The 20,427-nt window shown below is 30.7% G+C and overlaps 1 protein-coding gene across 6 annotated transcripts; it reads right to left on the minus strand.

Moving 5' to 3' along the window:
* Nucleotides 1–9,310: 9,310 nt before the first annotated feature.
* Nucleotides 9,311–18,937, minus strand: LOC120147171 (dihydroceramide fatty acyl 2-hydroxylase FAH1-like). Of its 6 annotated transcripts, none has more exons than XM_039160602.1 (7): nucleotides 11,540–11,634; nucleotides 11,339–11,398; nucleotides 11,143–11,235; nucleotides 10,856–11,052; nucleotides 10,605–10,710; nucleotides 9,695–9,841; nucleotides 9,311–9,614 (listed from the first exon to the last, which is right to left on the minus strand). In XM_039160602.1, the coding sequence occupies exons 2-7, from the start codon at nucleotides 11,387–11,389 to the stop codon at nucleotides 9,495–9,497; spliced, it is 714 nt and encodes a 237-aa protein (XP_039016533.1). In that variant the 5' UTR covers nucleotides 11,390–11,398; nucleotides 11,540–11,634; the 3' UTR covers nucleotides 9,311–9,494. The 6 variants fall into 6 exon arrangements, with proteins under 6 accessions (XP_039016533.1, XP_039016534.1, XP_039016532.1 ...); XM_039160603.1 differs by having other exon boundaries at nucleotides 11,339–11,395; nucleotides 11,540–11,607; XM_039160601.1 differs by lacking the exons at nucleotides 11,339–11,398; nucleotides 11,540–11,634 and adding an exon at nucleotides 18,854–18,937.
* Nucleotides 18,938–20,427: the final 1,490 nt, after the last annotated feature.

Raw genomic sequence — 20,427 nt, forward strand, 5'->3', positions numbered from 1 at the left:
AACATTTCCCTTTGGTTAAATGTATGTCAATCACCAAAATACAAGTGGTGTACTAGAAAGCTATTAGCTATACTAGTAGAGAATTTAAAGGGAAATTCTCTTGGGGTGTACTTTAGTTTTTGGGCATGTGTGAGAGTTAAATATTTTGTAGTGTGGTTGTAATAATTTTCCACATAGTAAATATTTTTTCTCTTGGTTGTCTTTTGACAACGCTTGTGGTTTTTCTCCATTTGGGAGTTTTCCACGTTAAATTATTGTGTTTTCTCTCTTTTATTTTTCAAGTATTTTTGTTAATGTTGTGATCTAAAGGGATTGTTGGATTACAAGGGGTCTATTTTCCCAACAATTGGTATCAGAGTCAATGGTTTGGTAAAAGATAAATTTCAAGGCGGGGTAAGAATTTCTTTAAAATTCTTAGTATGCTCTGTGGTTGCGGCTTTGTCCGATCTTCTACATCAGAAAAGATTTTTTAGAAATTGTTGTGGTCCAACTGGAGGTCTTTTAAATACGTTATTGTGTTTATTGAGTGTGGTATTGTGTAAGTAAGTGCAGCCAAGAAAGTTTTGTCACAAAGGCTATAATCGCCTAAGGAGGTTGGGACTTAAGCGGTACCATTTGTGTCCCCCCAATCTTTCCTGGAAACTTTCTTAGTGCATTTTGTAGACACAATTGTTCACTCATTATTTACGTGTGAGATCACTGGAGCATTGTTGAGCAAAAATGAGTTTCAGATTTGATATTGAGAAATTTGATGGGAGAATTAATTTTGGGTTGTGGCAAGTACAAGTCAAGGATATACTAATCCAGTCTGGATTGTATAAGGCCTTAAAGGGAAAGCCAGCTTTTTTGTCCGAAGGAAAGGAACCAGATAAACCTAGTGACAGCAGTGGAGACAAGGGAAAATCCAAGATGAGTGAAGAAGAATGGGAGGAGTTAGACATGAGAGCAACAAGTCAGATTCGTCTCTGTCTAGCAAAAAATGTTCTTGCTAATGTTGCTAGATGGTCATCAACAAAGGAGCTTTGGTAAAAGCTTGAGGAAATGTACCAAGCTAAAAGTCTTTCAAATAGGTTATATTTGAAGGAGAAATTTCACAAATTGCAAATGGAAGAAGGTACAAAAATTTCTGACCACCTTAGTGCACTCAATGGGATTGTTTCTGAACTGGAATCTATTGGAGTGGAGATTGATGATGAAGATAAAGCATTAAGACTTATTTGGTCTCTTTCATCTTCCTATGAGCACATGCAAACCGTTTTAATGTACGGGAAATAGAATGTGAATTTTTCAGAAGTGACAAGTAAGCTGATTTCGGAAGAAAGAAGGCTGAAAAATGGAGAGAACAAATCTTCTGAAAGTGGAGCATTGTCGGTTTGTGGAAATAGGAAGAAGTATAAAGGCTCCAAAAAGAAAATTATCTGTTGGGGATGTGGGCAACCTGGACATCTAAAGAAGGATTGCAAAAACGGTGGAGGTAATTCGGCTAATGGCTCCAAAAGTGATGCTACTAATGTAGTCGTCTTTGAAAATGAAGACGATGAATTTGTTTTTTAAAGTAAGATATATATCCTCATGGCATGATAGCTACCAATTGAGTTGCCATGGAAAAGGATGTATGAAAAGGTAGCATGTCCACATTTACACATGGGCATTGGTTGACAGTTGATGCAAGGTGTGTGGTGGAATTGATGTCGATGGCTAATGAACTTCCTAGAAAGTCAATATTGGAAGTTGCACCATAACTTATTAGCAGTTTTTCGACATGAACTGGTCAAGGTAAAAATTCTTGGAGTTAGTGAATTCCAAGTGTGTATACTCTTATGGTGGAGTATGACAATTCTTGTTTTTAGAATTGTGACTATCATAGCTGATGGTGTTATTGAGGTAGCTGTTGTTTTTATGGTGAAGAATTGTATGGAATTTTTGCCAAGGTGGAGATTTGTTAGTTTTTGGCAAAAATTGGCCAAATCCCACATTGGAAATGAACAAAGGATGAAAAAATTCTTAGCCTATAAATAGAACATTTCCCTTTGGTTAAATGTATGTCAATCACCAAAATACAAGTGGTGTACTAGAAAGCTATTAGCTATACTAGTAGAGAATTTAAAGGGAAATTCTCTTGGGGTGTACTTTAGTTTTTGGGCATGTGTGAGAGTTAAATATTTTGTAGTGTGGTTGTAATAATTTTCCACATAGTAAATATTTTTTCTCTTGGTTGTCTTTTGACAACGCTTGTGGTTTTTCTCCATTTGAGAGTTTTTCACGTTAAATTATTGTGTTTTCTCTCTTTTATTTTTCAAGTATTTTTGTTAATGTTGTGATCTAAAGGGATTGTTGGATTACAAGGGGTCTATTTTTCCAACACGCCTTGTGTATCCACCTTTAGAAGCTGCAATAGTTGTCCTAATGGTATGTACAAATTGTGCTTTAAATTTTAGATAAACTATATATTTATTCATCCACTTATTTTCGCGGTTTCATTTTAATTATCTATCGTTAAAAAATTAACTATAATATCATCATTAAAAAATAAGACCATAAGAATGAGTAGCTAACTAAAGACGTAATTTACTCTTAATTTTTTTTGTTTTTGTTACCTCCTACGTGACATGTGAGGGACTAAATCAGGAGTTGTGTTATCAGTTTTGGTACGTAAGCTTTTATTCACAGTCTCCACGGGATATGCTTTGTTGAGAGGTGGATTGATCGGGTATGTGATCTTTGATACGTTCCATTACTACTTACACCAAGGCCAGCCCACCAATCAAGCCCTTAAAATTCTCAAGGTAATTAATCTAAGGTTACCTCAGTATTTTCACTTAAAACTTCTGTTTATATCACACATAATTATTTAAAGTTATCGTCTTTTTTATTTAAATATCTGAAGTATTTTTTTAGGTCAAAGTGGATACTTATACTATTTTTTCATATAGATTCTTAAAAATTGATATGTTAAATTGATTAAAAAATATTTTAGGTACCTAAATGAAAGGATTGTATATTTTAGGTACCTATTTTGATCCAAAAAATATTTTAGGTACTTGAATGAAAAATATAGTATACTTTAGATACCTACTTTGACTAAACAATAATTTAGGTATTTAGATAAAAAAAATATGATATACTTTATATAATTATTTATGATATAAACTTTTTAATATAATATTTTTAACTTTAGCCCCAAAATTTTCTATTTTTATTTCAGTCAGTCTTAACCTAAAATGCATGGCTCCATCCATAATTAAAGCTTGACGTTAACAACCATAGGAAATCAAATTATATCAAATTAAAATACCAATTAAATCTTTAAATTATCAATTATCTATTAATTTAGTGGGATTAAACGTTAAATCTTTTAAACAAATTTAAGGGATCCAATCCTAACGCTATGAATAAAGCAATTTGAATTAGAAAGGTTGTCTCATAATATATCTATACGGTATTCAATCTGAATTGATTTAATTGTCAGTCTAATAGTTCTATCAAATTTGAGTTCCAATTACTTCTATGTTGGTTGATGAGAGCATGTAATGTTGAATGCAGAAACATCGCTTGAACCATCACTTCAGGGTTTGGGGTAAGCACGATTTTATGGGACATAGCTTTTGGGACCGTACCGAAAACGAAAGCTGCAGAGAAGAGTGGATAGATGACAAAAGTACTTCACCAAACATACATTAGTTTGCAGCTGCCTATGATGTCTTCTGCGGAAGGTATTCAATAGTTTTATGTACGAATTGAGTGGTTAGGGATGTGGGATGAACTTTCAATATCATCCTTTTTATCAGGTGTACTTGTTTGATGAATAACCTATATTGTGTACCAAGTAAATAAAACATATTGAATGTGTGTACGAGTCTGGTCTTACGCAAACTGTAACAGAAAGTTGCAACTTATAATTGGAATACACATATATTTTTACTGTAAGTTGTAGTGAGTGTAACATCCGAATTTTTAGTCAACGAATGTGTATTAACTCAAGAGGTCTACGGACCGATGAGTCTATGTGATTGAAATCATCGGGTTAAATTTGAACTTAATCGGTTAAGAATTGAGCTCGAATAGTCGTACCAAATGTATAATTAAACAATTGGTCATTTTAAAGGATGAAATTTATATATTTTTGGTGAGGTACAAGAGCAAATATGGGGAGAAAAGTTAACTTCTCCTTTTCTCTTGGTTGATCTTTTTGTCTTCTTTCTTCATAGAAAGGTTCTCTTCTCGTGCTGCTGCCTCAGTTTGAATTTGTGAAGGTAAGTGCGTTAATTAACTCCTCTTGAGCTTGAATTTAAGCTCAATATCTCCATGGATGATAAAGGTGGCTAGTGAGGGGTTTAAGAAGGTTTTGAACCCTTAAAGATTTCCTAGTTGAATTAAATATATTTTAAGCATAAAAAGTTCCTAGAGGTGTTAGCAATACATGCTTTACTTGTTTGATTAGTAAAAGAATTAAACGAGACCTCCAAAAACAAGAACAAAGAGAAACTAGTGTTAGGTTCAACAGGAAAGGTTTTTGATTACTTGAAAACTGAGGTTGTCATAACTTTTTTTTTTTTAAAAAAAACAATTAAATATCATTTTAAAAAAACAATTATGACTTTATTTAAAAAATTGATGATTTTGAATTAATTTGATTAAATTGAGTAGGAGAAACCATAGACCTTCGAGTTAGGTAGGTCGAATACCTAAAAACGTCTTTTTTAGTTCCCAAAAGCTCATTTTTTTTCTTCTTTTTTTTTCTTTGTTCGAATGTCTCTCTTTTCTATTTTTTTCCAGTTCCCAAAAGCTCATTTTTTTTCTTTTGAATCCCTCTTTGGTTTTTTTCTTTTCGAGTTCTTCTTTGTTCGAATGATTTTTTTCACTGAAAAGCTTCTCCCGAATATATGGTTGCATGTTCGATTTATGGATGATTTTGGGTGAAATGATGAAATCTAGGGATAGGGATATGATTTCTCTGATTTTCAGTAGGTTAAATCCTGAAAAATCGAGATTTAACCCATTTTTAATGGGGTTTTAGGGTTTGGTAAGATTGACTGATTTTTTTCTATGTTTTGGGTATGTTGATGACGATGGCAATTACTCCTTACGTGTCGGCATTGGACAATCATCTTTGTCTTCGATCGGCGGCGGTTGGCTGAGATGCATTAGAGTTTAACCCTAAGATTAAATTCTGGATGAAATCGAGTCGTTCGATCGGCACCATATCCTATGGTCGAGAAGCTGGCGCCGCCAGATGAAGGAGTAGCTAGGGTTTCTTCATATGTCAATGAGTGGGCTGTTGGGCTTGTATTGAGCTTTGGATTTTTTTGTTATATAGGCCTTGGTTTCGGGCCTACAAATAAAATGTAAATAAATATTATAAATAATTAAAACCCGAATAAAATAGGTGTCTACAGAGGTAACACACTCTTAATTCTTTCTTACTATTTATATGTCGTCTACATTAGCTTGTTCGTTTGCATTGGGTGTTAAAGCATGTTTTGATAATTTGAGTGCTTGTGGATTAGTTTAAAAGATTTAAACATTAGAAATGCATGAAAATGATGTATTATGATCCCTTAAGACTTTTGTAAGATTTAATAATCACTTTATGGCTTAAAATAAATATTTAAGGAGAGTCTAGATATGTTTTCGAGCAAAACATGACGTTCTTGGGTTTGAGTATACACACCAGATGAACTTGTATGGATATTATTCTTAAGGAGGTAAAATTTATGTTTTTATGAAGGCAGTATCGATACCTTATTCATAGGGTATCAATAATGTTCTTTTGGTATCGATTTTGAGGGTATGATATTAGTATCAATGTTTTTTATTCTAACAGCATTGCTAAATTTTGTATCGATACTCCAGGTTAGTATCGACACCCATCAAGTAAGTATCAATACTCATATAGAAGTATCGATATCAAGAAATTTTAATTCAATTTCGAGGCTTAAAATAGTATCAATACCCAAGTGGATTATTGATATCCTTCAATTGAGTATCAATACATTGTGAGGTATCAATACAAGAGGAAGTTATTAGGACTTTGAATCTATTTTTTTACTGATACTCAAGGAGATTATAGATACGCATTGCTTGGCATCGATACTCATGTATAAATATTGATTATATTAGTGAATGGTTAGTGGATCTTCTTATTAGATGAGACTCGAGCGTGAGGTGTTTCATAATATGGAGATCGAATAAAAAGCTATAAAGTGAAAACTTGATAAAATGTGTTGATAAGCATAAGAAATATTATAATGTGAGATTTTGTAAAACTTGTGCCTTTATTTGACATTTGTGAAATTATAAGGACATTCGAGTTATGTGTGTACGACAGTCGTTTATTATGTTTAATAAGTTACCTATATTTCCTAAGAGTTGTGCTATGTCCCTCGAGAATGTTAGTCAGATGACGCTCTAATATTATGTGACCTAGATTTAATCTTATGTACTCTAAAAGAGTAGGTTAGTCATTTGTACCTTTCTTATGCATGTGTGATCCAGATCTCACCCAAAAGACTTAGGTTAATAGATGTACATCTCTGATGTATGTGTGACATGGATGTCATCCAAAGTATCATGTTAGTATGTTAGACAGTTAGAGGGATTTGAATCATTGAAGCTATATAATAGCTGGCTAATCATGGTGTATGGTTAAATCATGATGTCTACTTCTGTGTAGTAGATAGATTATGTTAATGATTACTTCTTAGATTATATTTATCAGTATGCTTATATTATAAATTCATTTAGTATGATAGAATTATTTATATAACACTCATATTAAATATTTTAAAATAATATATTATATTCAGTATGACAAAATCTAATTTAACTTGAAGTTTTAATTTTAGGTTTTTTAAAATTCAAACAATTTAACCGCTTAATTCAATTCTATTATTTTATTATCATAAAGAATTAACCACATGGTCCATGAGAAATCTACTTTTATTTAATATGGACCCAACATCTCCACTCGAAGTAATTTTCGTTTTCTTCTCTTTTTTTTATAGGCTTAGAATTTTAGCTAAAAAGTAATAATGTAGGGCCATCAGCCGTGACGTCAGATCATGTGCTGTTGTCTTTCAATTATTTAATTTGCATTTTCTAAGGCCAACTCCAGCGCTACGCTGGAGTGGAGTTAAATTCCACTTTTATTGCTCCAGCAGCGCTGCGCCACTTTCCTACTCTATTTTGGCGTGGCTATTAGTTTCACGCTACTTGTAGCGTGTTAGCAGAAACGCTATAAAAAAGTTTTTTTTTTAGTTTTAATTTTTTATTTTATTTTGTTATATTAAACATAATATAATATATTTAAGTAGGTTAAATTGTAATATAAATAAAAATATATTGAAATCAGATGAATAAACATACTAATTTTGCTCTACGAAATGCACTGAATGAATATTCTGATTAGGAGAATTAAGATAAATAATTATACAACTTATGTTTTTCACATTATTATTATTAATTGTAATTTTCTTATTTATTTGTATTTTTGCAATGTTATTTATGAATGTTTTATTAATACTTTTTATTTTGATATTTTTTATAAATGTATATGTTTTATTTTATATTTACAAAATTAATATTATAATAGTTAAATATTATGAATAAAGTAGAGTTTGTGATAATGTAGAGATAACGTTGGAAATGAATTAATGTTTCATCTTTAAAGTATAGATATAGATGTTCTAGAGTAGAGATGAGGGCTGAAGATGACCTAATAACATTATGCTCATAACGTGTATCAATTAAGTTCCATTAACCTCAAAAACAAAAATTCTAATACTTTTATTATAATCACTAATTTTTTAATTTAACAACTTATGTTATACAAATTTTTTTTTCAATTTCCGAACATAAAATTCATTGCTTTGCCGCATGAACCGAGGAATTTTAACAATTAAGTAATTGTTATTATTTTGATAGGTTTTGGCTTTAAGTATCATGTTTGCAGGGGTATTTAAACGTTTATTATCAAATCGTTAAAAGTCTTTTGAATAGATATTATCTTGTAATCACCTCAAATTATTCACACACAAAAATCTTCACTTTGCCCATGTTTTTATATTTGATATTTATTTTTCTTAACCATTAATAATGCACATCAACTATGTAAACAAAACTACTTAAACTCAAAACCTGATTATTCAATAAATTTCTTTTTTATTTATTATTAATTACTTACTTTATAACTTTTAATTATTATAGATACTTAAAGTGGGTGCTAGATTTCTTTTTGTAAAAAAAAAAAATGGGTGCGAGATATTATGAAACAGATATTTTTCCACCGATGATTGAAATAGTGTCTGCTGAGTGAGTATTAACGGGGGGGGGAAATTAATAGTATATGATGATTATAATATATTATTTAATCATAATGTTTTTAATAGTTAATAGTGTACATATTTCTCGTAGACATGATTGTTAAAATCTAATTTAATGAATTTATTAATTGGACATTTCAATTCTAATTTTTTAAGTTATTTTACTTGTATCTTTTATTCAAGTTAAACTGTAATTTTGTAGATAGTTATTTTATATTAAATAATAAATTTTAAAAATAAATTTAAAAATTATTTCACAAAACTTTTATTAGTTTAGAAATAAAAAAAAATTAGGACAAGTTTATCACAAAGTCTTGTTTATTTAAGTAAATTTCTTATTTAACAATGATAGATTTTATCTTCTTAATGAGATCTTTATGAATTTAACTATCGGAGATAAAATATCTTATATCCCACGAAATCATGTTCAATGAAGTCAAAATTATCTTATACTTATTTGATAAGACTAAGATGGTCCGGTATGAGTCTTGGTCAGCGAGCCTTCAATTGTTGCTTTAGTGTTTGTTGGACCCAACTGGAGGTGACCAGGCGAGTTGCCGAGCTGGTGCCAGTTTTGACCTTCGGTTGAGAGCGTTGGCTGGTTGTTCAATCCTCCATTTAGATAGTAGGGAAGTTTTTAACGAGGTCAAGATCTAATTTATCTTCTTGCTAATAAAAATTCTTTGCTGAGAAAAAAAATAATATTTATCAACTATTTTTTTTAGATAAAATTTATAACAATTAAAGTAAAAAAATAGACTTGTGTCATGTGTGTATGTTTTAAGAGTTTTATTGTTTCGTAAAACTCAAATTATTTAAAAATTATCGTAAGTTTGATATTGAGAGTTTGCTCACCCTATAACCAATGTATGTAATTAATGTATAAAACTAAGATGATTGATTGAACCGTGTAAATAAAAACTCTAATATTATTATTTATATTTTAATTTTTTTCAGTAATTTTAATAATTGATTTAAGTGATTACCAGGTGTAATTCCAACATCCATTGAATTATTACTAACGACAAAGAGTTCAAGTGATTAGGCGAGACACATAGCCAAAGCTGACTCCACCAACCCAATCACAACACAGTCCCCATAGATCTTAAAGAAAAAAAAGCTACGACAACCCTACACCGTAGATTTCAATGTTCGTCCAGTGCACTCTCTTTTCTATCCACTCTTCTCAGCTGCTTTGGTTTTCGGAAGGGTCCCGAAAACCTTATCCCATAACGTGGTGGTTATCCCAAAGCCCTTGTTTTGGATCCTAAAGTGATGGTTCAAGTGATATTTCTGCAAACCAAACATGTTATTACATGACAGTACACTCTTGTCTAAATGTTTGAAGCAACACAAGTGTGTTAGTGTCTTACCTTGAGGGTTTTGATGGATTGTTTCGTGGGTTGGCCATGGTGAACGTAGTAATGGATCATATCGTATATAACGTACCCGATCAGTCCACCTCCGAACATCACGGGTCTTATTGAGAGAGTGAATAAAATACCATATAGATTCCAAAACTGGGGGACAGAGAAATAAAATATATCGATTTAGGGTCAATAATTTATGTTGATGTGGACATCATACAAATTTGTCATCAAATTTTTAATATATTATATGCTATAAATTCTTATTTTATTATATTGCAAGGACGCATATCTCATGGGAAAGAACTATTATTTTATCAATTTTACCCATCGAGATTGTCTTCAACGTCCAAATTAAACGGGGACCAACTTAAAAAAGGTTAAAAATATCAATGATATATTAATGGGTAAACTACGTATTAGTCTCTCAAATATTTTTGCAGTTCTGTTTTAGTTGTCTAACAATTTATTTTTCAAAATCACACCTAACATTATATTTTAGTTCTGTTTTAATTATACGTCGTTATAAAATAAATATAACTATTGATGTACTATTATTAGCTAATGTCACATCATTATTAAAAAAATAAAAAAAAATATCACTTCAATATTGAAGTTTTTTTTTAACGAGTAACTAAAACAGAAAATTAAATATGATTTTGAAAATAAAAAAAAATTGGGTAACAAATAGGGAACCGCGAGATCAGATGAATGATTAAATACTTAGTTTACCCTATATTAGTTTCGATATTGTCACTGTCTCTAATATAAATTCTAAGTTATATTATTTAATAATTGATTTGTTTATATATATATATATATATATATATATATTCATTTTAATCACCTAAATATCTAGCAAGCATCGTTTAGCTTATGAAGAAAGCAAAAAATTAAAGCAAAAACATATGCATACCATTACGGCTAGTATAGCAGCCTCTGCAGGTGGAATCACAAGCCTTAATCCATCGTTAGGGTGCTTGTGGTGGCAACCATGGATGAGATAGTGAAATGTGTTTCCCCTTTGCACAAAGTCGTCAATGAATTAGTACAAAAAATTAATTCGAATCTAATTTAAAAAATACCGAAATAAATAATACGATTCGAAATAAATTTCAATTTTTTTGGCATGTATTAGTGTTGTAATCATCAAGTGAAAGAACTAACCAGTAACTGTGTGTGTCAAGGTGAAAAAGGAAACGGTGGAAACAGTATTCGAGAAATGTCCACACAAAGGCCCCAAAAACAGACAGTATGGCCACTATGGGAAGTGGGAGACCCATTGTGTATGACATTTTGATGAAATAGAACGCAACCGGCAGCCATACGATTGGCACCACCCACCACACAGTTCGAGTCAACATCTGTTTCATGTCAAAGAAGGGGGGGGGAACACTATTAGCTCGTTTTTCCACGATCGAATTCGAACAGAGTTCTGAAAAGAAATACGGTACCTCCATGAAATCACTCTTGAAAAACCGAGGGCTTTCCTCGGTCATAATAGGGGTGTGAACCCAGTCTTGGTAAGTTTCTCCAAGGTGACCAACCTGCCATACATTCAAATAAGATGCGAAGCTTTATGAACATTATTTATTCAACCGGCGTACATTTGAAATAGAGACGAACATATAATTCTACAAACAAAAGTACCTGGAAGACAAGGGGTTTATTCAGATCAACAGTAAACTCCTTTCCAGCCATCTTTTGCTACTGCAACAAACAAACCAGGACTTAACATACAGAATCATCCAAAAGATTCTACTTTTATCTCAATCAAAGTGATAAAAAAAATCAGATCTTAATAGAGATGAAGGAAGAATCTGCAGAAAGAAGAAGCAAAAGCACACAAACCTAGAGAGAAGCAAAAGCACAGAAATTTGTTTAGTGAAGTGAAGATTGAAGAGAAGAGAGGGAATTATTCAATAATTATATGGAGGGATCCTTTATGGGAATCTGAAACATTAATGAACGGTGGCGAAAGCAAGTCGAGTACCTTTTTTTAATTTTGGTAGGTGAGTTCCAATGAGCTTTGCTGGATATATGATTCTGCTCTCATGTAAATAAAACAGTCATTTTATTTTTCTTGGAATGTGTTTTATTGACGTACACTTTCTTAATTTAGTGAGAAAATCTCAGATCCCGCCTCGAAAAAGTATATAAATATAGGCTAAAGTACATAAATGGTCCCCAACTATAAGGAGTTATTTTTGTCAGTCCTCCGACTATTAAAAGTTATAAAATGGTCTCTCAATTATAGGGAAATTTTTTTTAAGTCCTCTGACTATTAAAAGTTACAAAATGGTCATATGACTATTCGTATGTTCTAAACTCATTATTTTCTGTTAAAAAATTGATGACCGTCTGAGCTGAACGTTAACCTGCTAATTATGATACGATAAAATGATATTTTAACGATATGTATTGGCACCATCATTGCTTTTAAACATTGGTTTAACGGAATAATGTTAAAAAAATTAACGATGATAAATAGTTTGATGAAACAAAGTAAATTAATTTAAACATAATATTTACAAATGATAGAACTCCTATTTAAAATCTCAATATTTTTAAATATAGACTTCATAGTTGTATACATAACTATATCATTTAAAAACATTAATTTATTTAAAATATAATTTTGTATATCATCTCATTAAAATAATTTAGAAAAGGATGGGTTTACAATGCATGACACACACTAATATACACCGCTAACGACACATATCGGTATGCACCACTAATATTTTCATATGGTAAAATTTATAAATGATCATTATTTTTTGTTAAAATAATTTTATTTGTCATTATAATTTTAAAAGTTGCGAAATAGACATTAGTCTTTGGATTTTGTTAAAAAATAGATATCGAATATTAAATGTTGTTAAGGGTGTGACGTAGCATGCTAAATTGATAAAAAAAAATTATCTTATTTGATCCCTTAATTATAATTAAAATATCATTTTGATATATATATTTTTCAATATCTTAAGTAATAATTCTAAAAAAGAGAAAAATTAGATTTTTTAAAAATATATATATGATAAAAACATATTTTTTAATTTAAAAAATAAATTTATAAAAGTTGTTAGTTCATCAAAAACATCTAAACTTAAATAAATAATCGAATAGCCCTTAACTTTTAGTAACATATCAAATTATTTATATGATACAAACTCAATATCAATAATATAACAATAAAAAATAATATTTTTTACTTACATCTATTTTGTTTTCAATTCAATGAAATTAATAAAATTGATGTTAAAATAAAATCATAATTGTAATTAAAGAATCAAATGAGAATTTTTATTAATTTAACATGTCACATCATCTATTTAGTGGTATATAGTGGCTATTTGTAACAAAATCTAAAATTTAATGTCCTATATAGAAGTTTTTAAAGTTTATATCTAAAAAATCATTTGAATATTATTTAATGGCTATTTGTGAATTTTACCTTATAAAATTAATGGTGAATATAAGTCATGACATTGTTAGAATTTTCCTTTAGAAAAATTATAAAACAATCACATCCAGCACGTGATGTTGGTAAGAGCCAACGTATGACATTGTTTTTCACTTTTGTTACCCTTTTTCGTTACGACCGAGGCTTTTATGTTTATTAGATATATATTATAATTTACTAATAAAAAATTAAATTTTATTTTTTGAATTTTACTTAATTAAAAAATGAAAAAAATAATAATTTAAAGTAATTACAAAAAATTATTTATTCAAAAAAAATTAGCCATTAACGTAAAGTACACACTCTGCGAACATAACTGTTTAAACCCGAAATCTCTAGACAAAACAATATTCATTTTTATCGCAAGTTGCTTAATGGATTCAAAAACTAGGTATTTAAATTATACTTCTTTTTTTATTTTAGTGTTAATTTTTTTTAATCAAATAGATCTCTAAAATTTATTTAGTTACCAATTACGGTGTCTAAAGTTTTATTTTTACTATTTTAAGGTCATTTCATTAATGATCGTTAAAAAGAATTTCGTGAATCAATGATTGATTGACACATAATATTAGTTTTTGATTAATATTAATTTTTTAAAAAAAACTAAATTTCCATAAAAGAAAATTTTATTTTTTAATTTTCTCAACTTTTAAAAATCAAAAACCAAACTGTGAACGGCAGTCAGACAACGATGTTGCCTCACCAATGATGACAAATATATGATGGCTAGATGAAAAAACTAATTTTGTCCGACAGAGTTAGGGACATGTCTTACGATTTCGATGGCGTGCGATGATAAAGGAAGAAATCAACTAGTGTTAGTCCTACAACATAAGGGGTGATCGATGGTGACATATAATATTTAGTGATCTGGGATTTGAGATTTTGGATAGTCTAGGGATTTTATATTTTAAAAAAATAAATAATTTTAATTAAAAAAAAATAAAATAAAAAATAAAATACTTCAAGTATTGATTAAATAATATATTTTTAATGACAGTTAACGACCAAATATATTAAATAATAACTTTAAAAACATTAGACACTTATATTGATAAAAATACTTAAGACACCCAAAATAAAATTATTTTTAAAATTAAAAATAAAAAATTAAATTAATATAAAATTATAAGAACATAATTAAATCATTGTAGACAATTTAAATTTTTTATAAAGAACTAGATAAAATTAAATCAATCTTATCCCTGGATATAAGAATTGCCAGGACGGATTTGAAAGTAATACCAATAATATATTTTAATAAAATTCTTTCACACTCCATCCGTAATTGGAGTGACAGAGCTACGCATAAGATTTTGAGATCAATTGACCGTAATATGTTTTACAAATTTTAATTTTGACCATATAAGAATAAAAAAAATATTAACTATGAATTTATATGATTTTTTAAATTTTTTTAATTTTTGACCTCATCCCTAGGTTTGTCAATGTCAATGGATTCAAACTTTTGGGTAAAGTTTGTTTTAATAAATTAATTTTTAAATAACAATGATATTTTAAAATTTGTTAAAGTAAAAGTAAGTAAATGATTTGATGAAAACTATTCTTTTGTCGTTTTATTATTTCATTCAATAGATATTGACATTTATATTAGTATATTAATTATGATTAAAATATTGTTTTCAATTTTAAATAGTTTAAATTATTTAATGTGAAAATATTATATTAATATTTAATTACTATAAATGATACTGTTTTAAAACAGTAATCATATTAATATAATTTTTTAATTTTTTAAATATTATATTAATATTTAATGAACGGTGGGAAAGTAGACAGGGTTTTCAACGAAAACAAAAAGTTAAAAAGTTAGTCGTAGCTAGTTTGGTCAACAAACATATAATTAATCTTATTTGATTACTAACGTTTTTAAAATTGATCACTTACCGTCAAGAAGCTGACAATCCATTTTTAGCTGACATAATAACAATTTAAATCTTAAATATTTACAAATCATATTAACATACTATAAATTTTAAATAATTTAATAAATTCAATTTTTTACATTTACAGATTCTATCAACATAAATATAATACAATCACTCTTAGAGATTGTTTGTTTGACTCTGAATAGAATCATTTAACGTTGAATGTAGAACAGTTCAATATTTAACGTGTTTGTTTCTAACTTTTAAATAAAGACTGTATTGAATGACTCAATAAAACAGTATTGAATGATTCAGCATCAAAGTACATTATGAATGATTCAAAGTCATTATCAAACAATATGTTACCTTCAGAGTTAATTCATACAAAACCTTTGAATCACTCAGACCATTAAATCATTCAACACTTAATTATTCTAAAATAAATAAACAACCCTTATCTTCTTATTAACGTGTTAGGTAAGTCGTGCTTTTAATGATTTTTGTAGGGCACGCCCTTACTAACCTGATAAAGTTCTCCGACAATGCTTACAATAATTGATTCACCCAAAATTAAAATAAAAGAAATAAAAATAATTGTCAGATCTTTTACAATAATACAGTTGAAACAAATTATTTTAATAGTGCATTTTTGAAATTATTTCTTATAATTACTACAGTACACCCAAATATGCAAATATAAATTTTGGAGATACGTATGAAATGTAATGTGTCTCTCATATTTTTTTATTTAATTTTTAATCTTTAGATAAAAAATTAGGAAGACTAAATTTGGGTTGATTTTATCGAAATATCATCCTGACAGATAATAATTACCTGTCATATACCATTTTCTTAATTTTATCGATCTAGCATCCTTTTCGACAAGGCGCGGATCACCCTTCGCTCCTTTATGGGGTTTTGTCTGAGCTGGTGTCACGTAAGGAAAGGTGCGGATCGTCATCCGCATCTTACCATTTTTAAAAAATATGCTTAAAAAATTAAAAAAATAAAACTATAGGGACTAACATCGTATTTTAATACATGTTAGTTCATTGAGTTGAATAGCTTAATAAGGTTAGCTTATATAAACATATTAGAATGTTTAGGTTATGTTTCATCAACTCATGGAACTAATATGTATTAAATTACGATATTAGTCCCTATAGTTTTATTTTTTAAATTTTTTAAAGTATGTTTTTTTAAATTTCTAAGACGCGGATGACGATCCGCGCATTGTTAAAAATGTCAGAGGTTCAGCTAAGGTGCGGATGACGATCCGCGCCTTCCCTTACGTTGCACCAGTTCGGATAAAATCCCGCGAAAGCGCGGATGATGATCCGCGCATTATCAAAAGGGTGTTAGATCGGTAAAATTAAGAGAAAGGGTGTCTGACAGCTAATTAGTACATGTCAGGGTGATATTTAGGTAAAATCACCAAATTTGGGGAGGGGGAGAGAGCCGCATTGTGATCGGGAGAGACTAGGGGAGTCAAGTGCAACTCCGATGTGTTTCGAGCAAATAAAAAATAAAATATGAAAAAAATATAGGAGACGAGTATTTGGGGTGTATTGTAACAATCACCTTATTTACATTATTATAAAAAAATAATTCTGAGAGTGCACTATTCAAAATTTTTTTTCCGACTGCATTATTGTAAAAATTCAGCAGAAAAGAATTAGTCCAAAATGCTAAAATGATTATATTAAACTTTTTTTAAAAGGTAGAAACGTCCGCGATACGTGTTAAAGTCACGTATTTACAGTAGCACAAACATGTGTCACGGATTGTGAGTCGAGACCCGAGACCCATACAAACATATACACTCGAGGATATGTTCGTCAATTCAGTGAGCTCACGTTACAAGTCTCTGATATGAGCGACAAAGATGCCCTCTTCACCTTTATAGATGGTTTGCAACGCTGGGCAAAGATAGAGCTATAACGAAAAGGTGTTAATGAGCTTTCAAAAGTTATATTTACCGTCGAATCACTGTTCAAGTTTGTTAAGGACACGGCGACCAGAGCTAAGTCTTCCAGTTCTCAAAGCGAGGGTACCGACGAAACCAAACCCAACTAGTGGGAGAGGGAAAAGGAGCGACAGCCATTAAAATATTGTACAGGGTGCGCATCCTACAACTAACGTGTGTTAGGATTTGTACCTTTTGTGCTAAAGAAAATTATAATAGATTTCTCTTAGACCAAGACTTTGTATAAATAATATCGTTCATCGATCTGAACTACACAAATAAATTTTCTTATAGTTTCGTTAACGTTTTAATTTTTCTAATAATTCATCTAATAGCAACTGATTCAAACATTCGTCTACACTACGACACTAACATATAACCATTATACTTTCACCATCACCCTTGATTTATTAATAAAGACAAACACTTCAAGTGATTAGGTGAGGCACGAAGCCAAAGCTCACCTCACAACCCGAATCACAACGACGACAACACAATCCAGCTACGAAAAAGGACAACAACCTACATTGTCCTACACGACCAAATTATTTAATGTCGTCCACAGTCACAACATGGGCTGCTGCAAGTTTGATGCATGCATGCCTTAGCATACTTTGTTATCTCTTCTCTATCCACTATTTTCAGCTGCTTTCGTTTTCGGAAGGGTTCCAAAAGCTCTATCCCACAACGTGGTAGGTATCCCAAAGCCCTTCTTTTGAATCCTAAAGTGATGGTTCAAGTGATATTTCTGCAAACCAACATGTATATGTTATTACATGACAATACTCTTGTCTAAATGTTTGAAGCACCAAAAAAGTGTGTTAATGTCTCCTACCTTGATGCTTTTCATGGATTGTTTGGTGGGTTGGCCATAGTGAACGTAGTAATGGGTAATATCATATATAACATAACCAATCAATCCACCTCCGAACATAACTGATCTTATTGAGTGAGTGAATAAAATCCCATACAGGTTCCAAATCTGATAAATAAAGATCGAAAGAAAAACATCGGTTGAGTGATAATAATACAAACCCTAAAATAATATTGTTTAATTTATATATATATATAGTTTCATTTTAATCCCATACCATTAAGGCTATTATAGCAGCTACTGCAGGTGGCCTCACAAGCCTTAGTCCATCGTTAGGGTGCTTGTGGTGGCAACCATGGATGAGATAGTGAAATGTGTTTCCCCTTTGCACAAAGTTGTCAATGAATTAGCACAAAAAATATAATCGAATACATTTGAATAATAACATTGAATCGAAATCGAACCAGGTTTGGTTTATCAAATCAAACACTACGATTCGAAATTGTTTTTTATAAGCGCCAAGAGAAAAAACTAACCAGTAACTCTTTGTATCAAGGTGGAAAAGGAAACGGTGTAAACAGTACTCATGAAATGTCCACACAAAGGCCCCAACAATAGACATTATGACTTCTAAGGGAAGGGTGAGACCCATGGAGTGAGACATTTTGATGAAATAAAATGCAACCGGCAGCCATATGACCGGCACTAACCACCACACAGATCGAGTCATCATCTGTTTCATGTCAAACAAGAGAAACAAGCATCAGCTCGTTTCTTATCATTTGGGCCCGAATCGATCCAAATCATCTGTTTCATGTACCTCGTTGAAGTTACTCTCGAAAAACCGAGGACTTCCCTCGGTCAGAATAGGGGTGTGAACCCAGTCTTGATAAGTTTCTCCAAGGTGACCAACCTGCCATACATCCAAATAAGAGATGGAGTTTATTTCTTCATCTACAAGACTCGAGCTCGTTACTTAACCGGCATAATACGCCGGAAACCGAAAGTTGTACAAACTACAAAGTACCTGGAAAACAAGGGGTTTATTCAGATCAACAGTGAACTCCTTTCCAGCCATCTTTTGCTACTGCAATAAACAAACTAGGAGTTATGTTTAGTGGGAGAGATGAAAAAGGTAAAAATAAAAGGCACACCAACCTAGAGAATGTGTGTCAAAATCTCAGCACAGAATTATGTTTAGTGAAGTGAATACTGAAGGGGAAACACATTAGTAATATATATAGATATATGATGTCTAAAACTCACATAAAAAACAACAATATGGCTCGAATAAAAAAGGATACAAAGAGTTGATATATACAATTATTAAGATAATAAATAGTTTAACAAAAAAACAAGAATATTTTAACAAATTAATATAAAACTGAACTTTGATATAAACATAGTATTTACAAATGATAGGTTAGATCTAAAATTAATTTTATATATTAGTTTATCAGTCGCATTTGCCACATAAGCCCTTTCTCCGTGGTCACATTCAATGCAGTTGCCATCGGTGATTTATCCGATATGTTATACTCTTCGGATAGGCATAACCTCAAAATTATATTTAATAATTGTAACCATTATGTCTAAGACAAACTACAGATAGACTTTCGCATCATAAGTTTGACACCAACAATCTTATAGTTGAGGTATTTATATCATGAGGAAAGAGTAAGAGAGGGGATATTTTCTCTATTTCCCCTTCTCTCTAGAACTTTTCCATCTTCAACTTAGAACAATCTTCTCTCTCACTCTATGTTTTTCCTCTCCTCTCTCATAGAGAATCATCAGCTAACGGTAGTTCTTGCAATAGCTACGACTCTGTGCTTAAATCAGAAGGAATGAACTGTCAATGATCGAGGCAACCCATTTATTACTATCAACAATTGATTTGATGAACGTTAAACACTTCTAACCTAAAAGAACCAATCTAGATGAATTCCTAAAAAGCAAAACAACTACTCTTGCCTTCGATATTCATCTGAAAGCATTTTCAGATCTGACATCCAGTCTCCTGGAGGGATAATAAATTATGATCATATAAGGAGCCTGACCCTCGCGATCCTCCAAAAAGAGATCACACTAGTGAAATGTGATGTCAATATGAACGACTGTCAAAAGGCTAAGACATGCAGAGGATTGGAAGATTAGTAATGGGGACTTAGATTCCTTTCAAGTCCTTGATAAGTCAGCTGATGCCATTGGTAGTTTCAAGTTGTATTAATAATTTCACTGTCAAGATATATTGGTGGACGGTGGAAGCGCGATAGGGGAGGTACAATGAAAAGCTTTTCAGAAAATGGAAGGGTCACAAGAATAGCCGAAGTCTTATAGACTCATTTATGGTTTTTTAAATCATCTAGTGGAGTTAAAGTGTAACACCACGAAGTCGGGGCTAAATTTTTCTGAAAATAAATATGGATTAAATTGTAATTTTATTAAAAGTTTGAATCAAATTTATCATATGAAGAAAGTCCGAGGAACTAAAGCTTAATTTGACCATTTCTCAGGTTAAGTTGATTTTAAACTCTCGCGTATTTGGAAAACACATGTTCACCTTCCCCAATTTAGTAATCTCACGTTCTCTCTCCTCTT

The sequence above is a fragment of the Hibiscus syriacus genome, unplaced genomic scaffold, assembly GCF_006381635.1.
Source record: "Hibiscus syriacus cultivar Baekdansim isolate YM2019G1 unplaced genomic scaffold, ASM638163v2 tig00110933_pilon, whole genome shotgun sequence".
Lineage (NCBI taxonomy): Eukaryota > Viridiplantae > Streptophyta > Magnoliopsida > Malvales > Malvaceae > Hibiscus > Hibiscus syriacus.

Bases quoted from the DNA above. Each gene is read 5' to 3' on its own strand.
- LOC120147171 (XM_039160601.1), bottom strand. From the start codon at position 18,904: ATGGCTGGAAAGGAGTTCACTGTTGATCTGAATAAACCCCTTGTTTTC. The intron at 11,236-18,853 runs GTACTTTGTAGT...AATGTATGGCAG, and splicing joins ATAAACCCCTTGTTTTCCAG to GTTGGTCACCTTGGAGAAAC. The intron at 11,053-11,142 runs GTACCGTATTTC...GACATGAAACAG, and splicing joins TCAAGAGTGATTTCATGGAG to ATGTTGACTCGAACTGTGTG.